The sequence below is a fragment of the Mobula birostris genome, chromosome 28, assembly GCF_030028105.1.
Source record: "Mobula birostris isolate sMobBir1 chromosome 28, sMobBir1.hap1, whole genome shotgun sequence".
NCBI lineage: Eukaryota > Metazoa > Chordata > Chondrichthyes > Myliobatiformes > Myliobatidae > Mobula > Mobula birostris.
Genome location: NC_092397.1, coordinates 16,806,146 through 16,822,314, shown reverse-complemented (window position 1 = coordinate 16,822,314; position 16,169 = coordinate 16,806,146). Strand labels below are relative to the sequence as shown.

At 50.8% G+C, this 16,169-nt stretch overlaps 1 protein-coding gene across 2 annotated transcripts; it reads left to right on the top strand.

Moving 5' to 3' along the window:
* Positions 1-522: 522 nt before the first annotated feature.
* LOC140189119 (tetratricopeptide repeat protein 9C-like) lies at positions 523-15,733 on the top strand. Of its 2 annotated transcripts, XM_072245824.1 has the most exons (5): positions 523-719; positions 7,101-7,152; positions 8,307-8,562; positions 13,166-13,348; positions 15,274-15,733. In XM_072245824.1, the coding sequence occupies exons 1-5, from the start codon at positions 571-573 to the stop codon at positions 15,369-15,371; spliced, it is 738 nt and encodes a 245-aa protein (XP_072101925.1). In that variant the 5' UTR covers positions 523-570; the 3' UTR covers positions 15,372-15,733. The 2 variants fall into 2 exon arrangements, with proteins under 2 accessions (XP_072101925.1, XP_072101926.1); XM_072245825.1 differs by lacking the exon at positions 7,101-7,152 and having other exon boundaries at positions 638-719; positions 15,274-15,640.
* Positions 15,734-16,169: the final 436 nt, after the last annotated feature.

Genomic DNA, 16,169 nt, shown 5'->3' with positions numbered 1-16,169 from the left:
TTACTATTTAATTATTTATGGTGCAGCTGAAACGAAAACCAATTTCCCCCGGGATCAATAAAGTGTGACTATGACTATGAGTTCTCCCTCACCGTCAGGAAGAAGATACAGAAGCCTGAAAGCGTCAAGAAAAACTTCTACTCCGTTGTTATCAGGATGTTGAACGCTTAAGATAGTCTATATCTTTAAAATCTTGTACTTTATCATTTCCTGCTCTGCACTTCCCCTGTAGCTGTTGCAGTTTATTCTGCATTGTTACTGTTTTACTTTGTACCACCCCAATACACTGTGTAACGTTTGATCTGTATGAAAAGAAGGCGAGACAAACTTTGCTCCGCTTCTTAGTACCCGCGCCCACCAGTAAGTTCCCTTCGGTGCCCCAAGCGCTGCCCTCCCCGTATCACGTGACGGGGGAGGGGTGGGACCCTCCGGCTCGGCTTCAGCGGCCGCGGAACGTTTGCGCTTCCGGGTCGAGGTTGCGTGGCGGAAGCTGCCGAGAGCCATGGCAACGCAGGTGAGGGCAGTGGGCGCGGGAGCGGGGCCCCGGGGCCCCGGGGGAGGACGGGCGGAATGGCCGGACGGGCGAGACGGGCTGGGTGCGGCCGATCCCGGGTGTGTCCGGCCCGCTCCGGGCAATGCCTGCGTGTGCTGGACCGTTCCCAAGAGTGGAGGCTGCTCCCACTTCGCATGTTCACGGGTGCGAACAGAGTCGTAGAGAGGTACAGCACAGAAACAGGCCCTTCAGCCCGTCTAGTCCGTGCTAAGTCCGGTTAAACTGCCTACTCCCATCGACCTGCACTGGGACCACCCCCCCTACCATCCATGTACCTACCCAAACTTCTCTTAGCCATTGAAATCGAGCTTGCTTGCACCTCTGGTGCTGGCAGCTCGTTCCCACCCACTGAGTGAAGAAGTTTCCTTCATGCTGTCGTTAAACTTCTCCCCTTTCACTCTTAATCCATGTCCTCTGGTTGTAGTCCCACCCAACCTCAGTGGAAAAAAGCCTGCTTGTATTTACCCCATATATACCTCTATCAAATCTCCCCTCAATCTTCTACGTTCCAAGGAATAAAGTCCTAATCTATTCAGTCTTTCCCTACAACTCAAGTCCTCCAGACCCGGCAACATCCTTGTAAATCTTCTCTGCACTTTGAACCTTTTTCACATCTTCCCTGTAGGTAGGTGACCTGTGTACATACGTCTGTTGATGCTTCTGGACACATCTTCAGTGATGTTGCTGGAATCATCGGGTGTTTCGGGTCTTTCAACATCATACAACCTCCTCCAGATGACCCAGCCGGGGCTGATCAGACCCCAGCTTGTGTCCAGGTGGCTACTTACGACTCCGTGGCTCCCCTCTTCTGAGCCACAGCCATCTTGAGGCCCTCTCTGCCGCATCGGTGGTACTGCGGATGGCTCTCCTCTTCCTCTCTCCCTCGATGCCCAAAATGCTGAAGGCTCTAACCAAAACTGCTCACAATACGCCGAATTAGGCCCCACCAACGTCTTGTCCAGCTTCAACATAACATCCCATCTCCTGTACTCAGCACTTTGACTTATGAAGGCCAGTGGGCCAAAAGCTCTCTTTACCACCCTAACCACCTGTCTTTGGATATTATTAATGCTTATGTTGGAGTTTGGCACCACTGAAGGAACGTTCTCAGGCTGGGGTCTGCAGCTGGGGCCGTGGGAGGCTCTGCCGGCGAATTATTGGGCGATCCCGGACCGACATAATTTATAAAGTGTCTAGACTCGAACCCCCTCGGCACAGAAGGCCAAATGGGTCAAAGTTCAGTTCATTGCCGCGTGTACAGGTACCCCCTAGGCGTGATACTCCATGCAGCTGCAGCACAGGTACATAGCTTCAGGGACACAACATGCTCAAGGAAACCGTAAGCATAAATAAGATGCAATTTTCACAGGGAAGAATGCAATTAAAAAAACACAGTTATTTCCATAAACAACAGGAATTCTGCAGATGCTGGAAATTCAAGCAACACACATCAAAGTTGCTGGTGAACGCAGCAGGCCAGGCAGCATCTCTAGGAAGAGGTACAGTCGACGTTTCGGGCCGAGACCCTTCGTCAGGACTAACTGAAGGAAGAGCTAGTAAGAGATTTGAAAGTGGGAGGGGGAGGGGGAGATCCGAAATGATAAGAGAAGACAGGAGGGGAGGGATGGAGCCAAGAGCTGGACAGGTGTTTGGCAAAAGGGGATACGAGAGGATCATGGGACAGGAGGCCCAGGGGGAAAGACAAGGTGGGGGGGGACCAGAGGATGGGCAAGGGGTATATTCAGAGGGACAGAGGGAGAAAAAGGAGAGAGAGAGAAAGAATGTGTGTATAAAAATAAATAACGGATGGGATACGAGGGGGAGGTGGGGCATTAGTGGAAGTTAGAGAAGTTGATGTTCATGCCATCAGGTTGGAGGCTACCCAGACGGCATATAAGGTGTTGTTCCTCCAACCTGAGTGTGGCTTCATCTTTACAGTAGAGGAGGCCGTGGATAGACATGTCAGAATGGGAATGGGATGTGGAATTAAAATGTGTGGCCACTGGGAGATCCTGCTTTCTCTGGCAGACAGAGCGTAGGTGTTCAGCGAAACGATCTCTCAGTCTGCGTCGGGTCTCAGCAGTTATTTCCATGTTTGTCCTGTTGCTATTCTGAAGTACTGATTAGGGTTGTGCCAGTTTAAGAACTGAATGGTTGAAGGGATATAGTAGTTTATTTATCATTTATTGAGACACAGCGCAGAGTAGGTCCTCCCGTCCCTCGAGCCGCGTTGCCCAGCAACCCCCGATTTAACTCTAGCCTAATCACAAGACAATTTACAAAGATCAATTAACACCAACCAGTACATCTTTGAATTGTAGGAAGAAACCTGCACCATAAGACCATAAGACTTAGGAGCAGATTTAGGCCATTCAGCCCATCGAGTCTGCTCCGCCATTCCATCATGGCTGATCCCGGATCCCACTCAACCCCGTACGCCTGCCTTCTCACCACATCCCTTTGATTCCCCGACTGATCAACTTTTCGCCTTAAATATACCCACGGACTTGGCCTCCACCGCAGTCTGTGGCAGAGCGTTCTCTGGCTAAAAAGATTCCTCCTGACCTCTGTTCTAAAGGGTGATCCGTCAATTTTGGAGCTGTGCCCTCTCCACTTAGGAAACATCTCCACATCCGCACTATCTAATCCTTTCAACATTCGGTAGGTTTCAATGAGATCCCTACCGCATTCTTCTAAATTCCAGTGAGTACAGGCCCAAAGCTGCCAAACGCTCCTCATATGTTAACCCCTTCATTCCCAGAATCATCCTCATGAACCTCCTCTGGACTCTGTCCAATGACAACACATCCTTTCTGAGATATGGGGCCCAAAACTGTTGACATTTGTGGCCTGACTAGTGTCTTATAAAGGCTCAGCATTACCTCCTTGTTTTTATATTCTATTCCCCTTGAAATAAATGCCAATATTGCATTTGCCTTCTTCACCACAGACTCAACCTGTGAATTAACCTTCTGGGATTCTTGCACAAGGACTCCTAAGTCCCTCTGCACCTCTGATGTTTGTACTTCTCCCCATTTAGATAATAGTCTGCACTATTGTTCCTTTTACCAAAATGCATTATTGTACATATCCCAACACTGTATTCCATCATGGGCCACTTTTTTCCCGTTCTTCCAATTTGTCTAAGTCCTGCTGCAGTTGCGTTCTTTCCTCAACACTACCTACCGCTCCACCTATCTCCGTATCGACTGCAAACTTTGCCACAAAGCCATCGATTCCACTATCTAAATCATTAACAAACAATGTGAAAAGCAGTGGTCCCAATACTGACCCCTGAGGAACACCACTAGTCACTGGCAGCCAACCAGAAAAGGCCCCTTTTATTCCCACTCGCTGCCTCCTGCATCCTGCTATCCATACCAGTATCTTTCCCTGTAACACCATAGGTTTTATCTTGTTAAGCAGCCTCATGTGTGGCACCTTAGCAAACGCCTTCTGAAAAGTGACATTCACTGCCTCTCCGTTGCCCACACTGATCGTCACTTCCTCGAAGGGCACTAACCGATTCGTCAGGCAAGATTTCCCTTTACAGAAACCATGCTGACTTTGACTTATTTCATCGTTAGTCACCAAGTACCTCGAAACCTCACCCTCAGTCCAACACCTTCCCAACCACCATCGCGGGGGGAACGTACAAACTCCTCGCAGGCAGTGGCGGGAATTGAACCCGGGCCGCCGGTACTGTAAACCGTCGTGCTGACCGCTACGCTATGGTGCTGTTCCTGAACCTGGTGGTGTGGGATGTCAGGCCTCTGTACCTCGTGCCCGACGGGAGCTGTGAGGAGACGGCCCGGCCCGGATGGTGGGGGTCTTTGGTAACGGACGCTGCCTCCTTGAGGATGTGACTGATGGCGGGGAGGGATGTGCTGGTGATTTACTGGCAGAGTCCACTACTCTGTTCCTGAGCACTTGGATTCAAGTGCTGGCTGTCTGTTGGACAGTTTGGACATAGTGGGCTGAATGGCTTGCTTCCCGGGTTCCCCTCCCCCTGAAAAAGTCACTGCGATTGTAATCACAAGCTGGGTGAAGAGCTGACAGGGTATTGGAATTGGTTTATCATTGTCACAAGTACTGAGATTCTGGGTGATGTCTCTACCCAAGGAGGTGTAACGGGCTGCTTCCCTCCGCTAGCCTGCAGGTCACCCTTGGGCAAGGTGTGGCACCTGCTTAGCTCCCGATCAGGGTCACGTGAACCCACGGGGGCAGGCGGTGGATGGTTGGTGCAGATCACAGGCCCTGGTTACGCCAGGCAGACAATCTCTGAAGAGTATTGATGGTAGCTGGGGGTCACCTGTCTTGTGAAGTCACTGCCCAGAAGTACACAATGGCAAACCACTTCTGCAGAGAAATTTGCCAAGAACAAACATGGTGAAAGACCACGAACGCCCACGTCATGTGACGCGGCGCATACCGATGATGTCATGCGAGACAGGGCACAATGATGATATCGTACGACACAGTTCATGGTGGTGACAATGATTATTTACCAAGATGCTGTGAATTGCGTGTCTTATGAACCGTTCATACAGATCAGATCATTACACGGTGCGTTGAGGTAGGACAAGGTAAAACAGTAACAATGCAGAGTAAAGGGAAACTTCTATAGATGTCCCGTGGGGAGCATTCTGACAGGCTGCATCACTGTCTGGTATGGAGGGGCTACTACACAGGACCGAAAGAAGCTGCAGAAGGTTGTAAATTTAGTCGGCTCCATTCTGGGTACTAGCCTACAAAGTACCCAGGACATCTTCAAGGAGCGGTGTCTCAGAAAGGCAGCGTCCATTATTAAGGACCTCCAGCACCCAGGGCATGCCCTTTTCTCACTGTTACCATCAGGGAGGAGGTACAGGAGCCTGAAGGCACAAACTCAGTGATTGAGGAACAGCTTCTTCCCCTCTGCCATCCGATTCCTAAATGGACATTGAACCCTTAGAAACATAGAAAATAGGTGCAGGAGTAGGCTATTCGGCCCTTTGAGCCTGTACCGCCATTCAGTACGATCATGGCTGATCATCCAACTCAGAACCCTGTACCTGCCTTCTCTCCATACCCCCTGATCCCCTTAGCCACAAGGGCCCTATCTAACTCCCTCTTAAATATAGCCAATGTACTGGCCTCAACTGTTCCCTGTGGCAGAGAATTCCACAGATTCACCACTCTCTGTGTGAAGAAGTTTTTCCTCACCTCAGTCCTAAAAGGCTTCCCCTCTATCCTCAAACTGTGACCCCTCGTTCTGGACTTCCCCAACATCGGGAACAATCTTCCTACATCTAGCCTGTCCAATCCCTTTAGAATTTTATACGTTTCAATAAGATCCCCCCTCAATCTTCTAAATTCCAGAGAGTATAAGCCTAACCGATCCAGTCTTTCATCATATGAAAGTCCTGCCATCCCAGGAATCAATCTGGTGAACCTTCTTTGTACTCCCTCTATGGCACGAATGTCTTTCCTCAGATTAGGGGACCAAAACTGCACACAATACTCTAGGTGTGGTCTCACCAAGGCCTTGTACAACTGCAGTAGTACCTCCTTGTTCCTGTACTCGAATCCTCTTGCTATGAATGTCAGCATACCGTTCGCCTTTTTCACCGCCTGCTGTACCTGCATGCCCACTTTCAATGACTGGTGTACAATGACACCCAGGTCTCGTTGCACCTCCCCTTTTCCTAATCGGCCACCATTCAGATAATAATCTGTTTTCCTGTTCTTGCCACCAAAGTGGATAACCTCACATTTATCCACATTAAATTGCATCTGCCATGAATTTGCCCACTCACCTAACCTATCCAAGTAACCCTGCATCCTCCTCACAGCTAACACCGCCACCCAGCTTCGTGTCATCCGCAAACTTGGAGATGCTGCATTTAATTCCCTCGTCTAAGTCATTAATATATATTGTAAACAACTGGCGTCCCAGCACTGAGCCTTGCGGTACCCCACTAGTCACTGCCTGCCATTCTAAAAAGGTCCAGTTTATTCCCACTCTTTGCTTCCTGTCTGCCAACCAATTCTCTATCCACATCAATACCTCACCCCCAATACCATGTGCTTTAAGTTTGCACACTAATCTCCTGTGTGGGACCTTGTCAAAAGCCTTTTGAAAATCCAAATATACCACATCCACTGGTTCTCCCCTATCCACTCTACTAGTTACATCCTCAAAAAATTCTACATGAGATTCGTCAGACATGATTTTCCTTTCACAAATCCATGCTGACTTTGTCCGGTGATTTCACCACTTTCCAAATGTGCTGTTATCACATCTTTGATAACTGACTCCAGCAGTTTCCCCACCGCCGACGTTAGGCTAACCTGTCTGTAATTGAACACGACCTCAATTTTTTAATATATATTGTTTCTGTTTTTGCACAATGTTTAATCTATTCGATACACATATACTGTAATTGATCTACTGATTATTTTTTTCTCTTCGATATTATGCATTGCATTGAACTGCTGCCTCTAAGTTAACAAATGTCACGACACGTGCCGGTGATAATGAACCTGATTCTGATTTCTGAAACAGCTACAGAGAAGGTGCAGAACAGATAAACGCTGAAGTGCAAGATCATAACGAGGTAGACTGTGAGGGCAACGGTCTAATTGCACAAAAGCTTCCTTCAAGAGACTGGCAGCAGAGGGCTAGAATCTCCTTTGAGCTAGGTGTGCGCGCTTTCAGGCTTTTGCAACTTCTCCCCGATGGGGGTGGGGGGAGAGGAGAGAACGCCCAGGGTGGGCGAGGCAGTGGGGAGAAGAGTAGACAGAGTCCGCGGAGGGGAGGCTGGCTCGTGATGCGCTCAGCCGCGCCGACAACCCTCCGTCCTAAGCCGCAGTACTTTCTCCGGTGCGTCGATGGGCGTTGGTGCGGGTCGACAGGGACATGCCGAATTTTGCTAGCCTCCCGAGGGAGCGGTGAGCTTCCTTCGCCGTGATGTCTACGTGGTTGGACCAGGTGAGGTTCAGCCCCAGGGACTTGAACTGCACCGAGCTGCGATGCACCCGGATAGAGAGCTGGGCACTGGGGTCAGTTCTTGTCTGAATGGAGCCCCGTGCTGTGCATTGTTATGATGAGACTGCGTGCAGGAGGGGTTGGAGGTAATGCTGAGGCTTTGTAAGGCACTTGAGAGTACTTGTGAGCAGTTTCAGGCCCCTTATCCGAGAAAGGATGTGCTGGTACTGGAGGGGGTTCAGAGGAAATTCACGAAAATGAGTCCGGGATTCAAAGGCTTGTCGTTTGAAGGCTTTGGGCCTGAACTCGCTGGAATTCAGTCGAATGAGGTGGTGGTGGTGGGGGGGGGGGTTCTCACTAAAAACTATTAAACTGTGAAAAGCCTCGATAGAATGGATGTGGAGAGGATGTTTCCTGTGGTGGGGGAGTCTAAGACCAGAGGACACAGCCTCAGAATAGAGGGGTGTCCTTTTAGAACGGAGATGAGGAGGAATTTCTTTAGCCAGTGAGTGGTTGAATCTGTGGCGGCTGTGGAGGCCAAGTCTGTATGTATATTAAAGGCAGAGGTTGACAGATTCCTGATTGGTCAGGGCATGAAGGGATGCAGGGAGAAGGCAGGAGATTGGGGCTGAGAGGGAAATGGAAATGGCGGAGCAGACTCGATGGGCCAAGTGGCCGAATTGTGATCCTACGTCTCAGGGTCTAATGATCGTGTAGGTGGGGCTGGGTCAGGGTTCGCCCGGGAGTGCCCCTCACCTGTCTCTGCTGTTCCTCCTGCCCCAGGGCGAGCCGGAGGGCGAGTTCCAAGCCCGGCTGCAGCAGGCTGTCCGCTATAAGGCCGAGGGCAACCAGCACTACAAGCAGAAGAGGGTTCGGGAGGCCATCAGCAGGTACCACTGGGCCCTCATGCACCTGAGAGGGCTGGATCCCCAGGAGCCCTCCCCGGCGCAGGCCTTCGGGGCCGAGAAGGGCAAGCTCACCGCCGAGGAGACCGAGCTGCTGCACAGCGTCGAGTGCGACTGCTACAACAACCTGGCTGGTAAGCTGGCACCCCTCCCCCCCCTGCCCCAACCCTTCCCTCCAGCCTCTGCTGGTGCTGACCCGATGGGCTGAATGGCCTGATCTGCTCCTGCACTCGCTGGTTTATGAGGTACACCCGCACGCTAATGCAAATCAGCCAATCACGCGGCAGTAACTGGTTGCATTAAAGCACGCCGGCACGGTCAAGAGGTTCAGCTGTTGTTCAGAGCAAACATCAGAATGGGGAAGAAATGTGACCTAAGTGCAAGACTGGGATTTTTACACACAGCCCTGTCTAGCGTTTACAGAGGGTGGTGCGAAAAACAAAAAAAAACATCCAGTGAGCGGCAGTTCTGTGGGCGAAATCGCCTTGTTAACGAGAGAGGTCGGAGGAGAATGGCCAGACTGGTTCAAGCTGACAGGAACTCAGATAACCACACGTTACGACAGCGGTGTGCGGAAGAGCATCTCTGAACGCACAACGCGTCGAACCATGAAGTGGACGGGCTACAGCAGCAGAAAGCCACTCCTGTACCTATCAACGTGGGGAGGGTTAGGAGAGGCGGGACTGTGCTGCAAACTGTGTACCCTTCTCTATTGGGTCCAACTTGCACTACACCAGGCCCTACACTCCCTGGACTCACCACCCCACAAAGTCTGCAGCCCCATTTCTTAATCTGCCCTGCCTCGTTCACCAGTTACTTCCCTCCCCCACCCTGCTGAGCAATCTCAACCCTTCCTACCCCGCCTGCCCCCTTACGGCCCTGCGAGGTTCTGTGAACCCCTTCCCAACCCTCCTACCCTGCCCGGCTTCGATCGTGTCAGCAGCCGACGATTTCAACAGCCCCTGCTCCGAGCTCGCAACCTCCCTCCCAGAATCTCCATGCCCCACTCTTCACCGCGCCTGGTTACGATGCTCCTAGAGTGTATTTTTTATTTCGAAGGAAGAGGTTTATTGACTAAAATAATCTGCAAGAACTACAAAGGCAGCGATTTACTTGGAGCACTGCGTTCTGCTCTGGTCGCCAAGTTATAGGAAGGACGTGGAAGCTTCAGAGAGGGCGCAGAGGAGAGTTGCCTGGATTAGGGAGCACGTCTTATGGGGACAGGTGGAGTGAGTTAGGGCTTCTCTCTCTGGAGTGAAGGAGGATGAGAGGTGACTTGATAGAGCTGTCCAATTAGAAGTGTAGCCAGTGTCTTTCTCCTAGGGCAGAAATGGCTAATACCAGGGGCATAATTTTAAAGTGACAGTAGTGGGGTGGGGAAATGTTGGAGATACGTATTCTACCCAGAGTGGTGGGTGCCTCTCCTGGCAGAGGGAGGTACATTAGAGATATTTAACAGGACCCTAGATTTAGGGCATGGATGATAGAAAAGTAGAGGGCTACATAGGGGGTGGGTCAGATTGATCCTAGAGTAGGTTAAAAAGTCAGCACAATATTGCGGGCCGAATGGCCTGTACTGTTCTCTTTTATTTACGTTCCTCGTGTTACTGGATCTGAAACTTGTGCTGTTAACTTGTCTGTGTGCAAAGCGCCATTGCCAAATGCGCGAGATGCTTGTTGACCGGGACCTTGATCCCCGACGCTCGCGGGACCTCAGACTGCGGTCCTTCCCCGCCGTGGCCACACCGAGCTTCAGTGCGCCCTCCTGCAGCCTGGAACGTGCTGGCAGCGCTGGGGGACCAACAGGTTTCTGACAGGCCAAAGGACCTCCTACACCAAGCCGACGATCTCCCAGCAGCGCTTAATGGCCGTCTCATAAATGAATCCTTTCCCCTATCTCCTTAGGAACCTTGGTGTTTGAGCATGCTCCTGTGAATTCCCTCTGGACATGAAATCCACTTTATAATCACAAGATTACCCCATGATGTCAATTTGTTGAAGTTGTACAAGACAGAGAAGCAAAGTTGTGCCGAACATGTCCTTACCTTAGAAATTACCCAGGCTTACCCATAGCCCTCTATTTTTCTAAGCTCCATGTACCTATCCAGGAGTCTCCTAAAAGACCCTATCGTATCCACCTCCACCACCGTCGCCGACAGCCCATTCCACGCACTCACCACTCTCTGAGTGAAAAAACTTACCCCTGACATCCCCTCTGAACCTACTTCCAACCACCTTAAAACTGTGCCCTCTCGTGCTAGCCATTTCAGTCCTGGGAATAAGACATTGATGAGGCCTAATTTGGAGTATTGTGTGCAGGTCTGGTCACCTACCTACGGGTAAAGAGTACAGAGAAAATTTGCAAGGATGTTGCCGGGTTGTGAGGAACTGAGCTACAGGGAAAGACTGAATAGGTTAGGACTTTATTCCCCGGAGCAGAGGAGATTTGATAGAATTGTGAGAGTTATATAGATAGGATAAATGCAAGCAGGCTTTTTCCACTGAGGTGAGGTGAGACAAGATCTAGAGGTCGTGGGTTAAGGGCGAAAGGTGAAATGTTTAAGGGGAACACTAGGGGGCGCAAGTGTGGAACAAGGAGCCATATATATATAAATATATTAAAAAAAGTTCAGTTAAAAGAACAGAAACTTTTTTAAAAAAGTAGCGAGGTACTGTTTATGGGTTCAGTGTCCATTCAGAAATCGCTTCGTGGGTATCACTTCATAGTCATAGTCATACTTTATTGATCCCAGGGGAAATTGGTTTTTGTTACAGTTGCACCATAAATAATAAATAGTAATAGAACCATATATAGTTAAATAGTAATATGTAAATTATGAAATGAGTCCAGGACCAGCCTATTGGCTCAGGGTGTCTGACCCTCCAAGGGAGGAGTTGTAAAGTTTGATGGTCACAGGCAGGAATGACTTCCTGTGACGCTCTGTGCTGCATCTCGGTGGAATGAGTCTCTGGCTGAATGTACTCCTGTGCCCACCCAGTACATTATGTAGTGGATGGGAGACATTGTCCAAGATGGCATGCAACTTGGACAGCATCCTCTTTTCAGACACCACCGTGAGAGAGTCCAGTTCCATCCCCACAACATCACTGGCCTTACGAATGAGTTTGTTGATTCTGCTGGTGTCTGCCACCCTCAGCCTGCTGCCCCAGCACACAACAGCAAACATGATCGCACTGGCCACCACAGACTCGTAGAACATCCTCAGCATCGTCCGGCAGATGTTAAAGGACCTCAGTCTCCTCAGGAAATAGAGACGTTTATCCGAGTTCCTTCATGAAATAGACGGCCATCTGAGCCTTTGCCGTTGCTTTGTGCCTCTTGTATCTTGTCCTCACCAACGTCTACGTCCTCCCTGAGAGTCGGTGCACTGGTGCTGCTGGTAACATGTGTGCGCATGCCCACACGCGCTTGGAGTTTGCACGTTCTCCCTGTGGCCGTATGGGTTTTAAAATCAAAGCAGGGTATGTACATGTGACCATACAATGCTTTGAGATGAATTTTCTTTTACACTTACAGGGGATAAAGAAATACAATAGAATTTCTGAATTCTGTTATAAAAATTCATTGTACAATTCATAATGTTCTATTTATGAACTCTATTATAATGAATACACGTAAACATGGACTGATTTCCCGGGTCTCCCATGGGTGCTCCAGCTCCCTCCACATCCCAGTGACGCCTGGGGTCAGTGGGTTTATTGGTTACTGATAATCCACCCCCCCCCCACCTGTTTGAGTGAGGGGGTAAGGAGGGTGGTTGGCTGGAAGGTGGCAGAATAGAAACAGGATCGCGGTCAATGGGCCAGCCATGACCCAATGGGCCGAAGGGCCTGTTTCCCCGGCGTGGGTGGGCCTTGCGTCGAATCCGGCCACGGGACAAGTGACTTGGTCCCCACGCAGGGGCAGTAATCGTGTGCGGTGCAGACAAAATGCTGGAGGCACTCGGCGGGTCTGTCAGCATCAGTGGAGGGGAATAAAGAGTTGACGTTTTGATGAGACCCTCCATCAGGATTGAAGGGGAAGGGGGCAGCAGCCAGATTAGGGTGGTTGGAGGAGGAGGAGGACGAGTACCAGCTGGCAGGCCATAGAGTCACAGAAAAGCACAGCCCTTCAGCCCATCTCCTCCGTGCTGAACCATTTAACCTGCCGACTCCCATCGGCCTGCCCTCCATATCCTCGCACCTATCCAACCTTCTCTCAAACGTTGAAATTGAGCACAGGTCCACCACTTGCGCTGAGGCAGCTCGTTCCGCACTCTCGCCACCCTCTGAGTGAAGAAGTTTCCCCTCTTGTTGCCCTCGGGTAGGTGAGAGCTGGGGAAGGTGGGTGGGGGAATGAAGTCAGAAGCTGGGAGGTGATTAGTGGAAGAGGTAAAGGGCTGAAGAAGAAGGAATCTGATAGGAGAGGAGAGTGGGCCATGGGAGAGAGGGAAGGAGAAGGGGCATCAGAGGGAGGTGATGAAAGGAGAAGGGGGAGGAGTGAGAAATTACCCAAAGTTAGCGAAATCAACCTAGAGAGGCCTGTGGGGGTAGGGGAGGCCTTGGACCACCATGTGGGAATGGGTGTCCACTGGGAAACCCAGGCTGTTGCAGTGAACAGAGCAGAAGAACGAAACAATAATCGCATGCTCCTCACTCCGGTGGGGGCGTCTAGCGGTTCAGGGGTGACGCAGTTTGATAACCGCCTCTTCTTGCTTTCATCCCCCAACCCAACAGCCTGCCTCCTCCTGTCGGAGAAGGTGAACTACGAGCGCGTGAGGGATTACTGCCTGAAGGTGCTGGAGCATCAGGGGGACAACAGCAAGGCCCTGTACCGGGCAGGGGTGGCCCTCTACCACATTGGCGACTATGAGCAAGCCCTGCGCCACCTCAACAAGGCCGCCAAGATCTGCCCCAACGGTAAGCCGGCCAGTCCCATCGCGTCTGACCAGTGGTGTGCCTCACGAATCTGTTCTGGGACCCCTTCTCTTCGTGATTTTTATAAATGACCTGGCTGAGGAAGTGGAGGGATGGGTTTGCAGATAACACAAAGGTTGGGGGTGTTGTGGATAGTGTGGGGGGCTGTCAGAGGTTACAGCGGCACATTGATAGGTTGCAAACCTGGGCTGAGAAGTGGCAGATGGAGTTCAACCCAGATACGTGTGAGGTGGCTCATTTTGGTAGGTCAAATGTGATGGTAGAGTATAGTATTAATGGTAAGACTCTTTAAATTCCTCTTCATCTCTGTTCTAAAGAATCGATGCTTGCGTTCTGACGCTGTGTCCTCCCCCGCCACAGGGAACATGCGATTCCCCCGCCCCGAACCTTCTAAACTCCAGCAAGTACAGGCCCAGAGCCATCAAATGTTGATCATGCATTTCACCCTTTCATCCCCGGGGTCATTCTCACGAACCTCCTCCGGAGCCTCTCCGATGAAACACAGAAACATAGAAATCTACAGCACATTACAGGCCCTTCGGCCCACAAGGTTGTGTTGACCATGTAACCTACTCTAGAAACCGCCTAGAATTTCCCTACCGCATAGCCCTCTATTTTTCTAAGCTCCATGTACCTATCTAAGAGCCTCTTAAAAAACCCTATTGTATCCACCTCCACCACCGTCACTGGCAGTGCATTCCACGCACCCACCGCTCTCTGTGTGAAAAGCTTACCACTGACATTCCCTCTGTACCTACACCTAAGCACGTTAAAACTATGCTCCCTTGTGTTAGCAATTTTCAGCCCTGGGGAAAAGCCTCTGGCTATCCACACAATCAATGCCTCTTATCATTTTATACACCTCTATCTGGTCACCTCTCACCCACCGTCGCTCCAAGGAGAAAAGGCCGAGTTCACTCAACCTATTCTCATGAGTTACGTCCTTCAATCCAGGCGACATCCTTGTAAATCTCCTCTGCGCACTCTCTATAGTATGCATATCTTTCCTCTAGTGAGGTGACCAGAACTGAGCACAGTATTTCAAGTGGGGTCTAAGGTCCTATACAGCTGTAACATTACTTTATGGCTCTTGGAACTCAGTCCCATGGTTGATGAATGCCAACACATTATATGCCTTCTTAACAACACTGTCAACCTGCACAGCAGCTTTGAGTGCCCTATCAACACAGACCCCAAGATCCCTCTGATCCTCCACACTGCCAAGAGTCTTACCATTAATATTAAATTGTCTTCAAATTGGACCTACTAAAATGAACCACTTCACACTTATCTGGGTTAAACTCCATCTGCCACTTCTCAGCCCAGTTCTGCATCCTATCAATGTCCCGCTATACCCTCTGACAACCCTCCAGCCTATCCATAAACACCCCCAACTTTTGTGTCATCCTGCAGACTTACTAACCTACCCTTCTACTTTCTCATCCAGGTCACTTATGAAAACCACAATGAGTAGGGGTCCCAGAATGGAGATTCAGACGGTGGGGGGAGAGAGATTCAGACAGTGGGGGAGAGGGAGAGATTGATTGATTTAGACAGGGAGAGAGAGAGACAGATTCAGACAGAGGAGGGAGAGAGAGAGGGGTTCAGAGGGGGGAGAGAGAGAGAGATTCAGATGGGGGGAGAGAGACAGGTTCAGACACAGGAGGGAGAGAGAGAGAGATTCAGATGGGCAGAGAATGATACAGACAGAGGAGGAAGAGAGAGAGAGGGGTTCAGACAGAGGGGGGAGAGAGACAGGTTCAGACACAGGAGGGAGAGAGAGAGATTCAGATGGGCAGAGAGTGAGTGATACAGACAGAGGAGGGGGAGAGGGGTCAGGATCGAACGGTGAGGCCGCGGACCTGCCCGGCTGGAGGATGACGGTTCGCCCCTTTCTCTCGCCGCAGATGCGAACGTGAAGCGGTCCATCCAGCAGGCGGAGCAGCACCTGAGCCGGTATCACCAGAAGGAGCGGTCGATGTACAAGGGCATGTTTGGCAAATGACGGCGCGCCGGCGGTTCCTGAAGCTCCAGGGGTGCCCGGCGCACACCGGCGCGAGGCCTTTGGCCAGCTTGCGACCCACGGACAGTCCCACCACAGTACCGGCCTGAGGCGGAAGACTCACGAGCGTCTGAAGGCCCCCCCACCGAACGCCGTGCGTCCGCGCGACCGCGAAATCTAGATGCGAGGATCTGTTCTGTAACATAACCTTCCAACTCCAACTGGAACTTTCCAATGGCCAGAATCGTGTGTGATATGTTTTTATTCCTTTACGGAGTCATCCTATCCCCCTTCCCCAGTGAGCGATGTACACTCAGTGGGCACTTTAGCGAAGTACCTCCTGTACCTAACAGAGCAGCCGCTGAGTGTACGTTGGTGACCACCTGCAGTACCACAGGGACTGAAACATAATCTGGTGGATAAAGCGGTTTTTACAGTAACCATGGGCTTGCCTCCCCCCTGTCTCATCAGGTGCTGGTAGACACTGGAGGGGTTTTAGTAATATCGGGCTTAGGGCTCTGAATGGGGGACTATCCCACAAAAGGCCTTCAGACGACAAGACCATTTGGCAAACCAAGCAGAGACGATTTGTTATTGCACGTAGATTATCGAGGCCCAATGTGGGCCACGAAGTTTCCACGGTTTTGGAGATTGGAGATGGGAGCTGGTCCCAGAGGCGGCTTTAAAGATTGGAGATGGCTTTGGAGGTTGGAGGGGGGAAACAGCTTTGGAGACAATGTGATGTTTATTCATTCAGTGGAGATGGGCCAGGAGAAGGTGGTGAGGAGCCTTAGCTCCTGG

What these genes read in the sequence shown, in the direction of transcription:
- LOC140189119 (XM_072245824.1), top strand. Translation starts at nt 571, where the DNA reads ATGGCCGGACGGGCGAGACGGGCTGGGTGCGGCCGATCCCGGGTGTGT. An exon ending in CTGCTACAACAACCTGGCTG is followed by an intron (nt 8,563 to 13,165) that starts GTAAGCTGGCAC and finishes CCAACCCAACAG; the next exon opens with CCTGCCTCCTCCTGTCGGAG. An exon ending in CGCCAAGATCTGCCCCAACG is followed by an intron (nt 13,349 to 15,273) that starts GTAAGCCGGCCA and finishes CTCTCGCCGCAG; the next exon opens with ATGCGAACGTGAAGCGGTCC.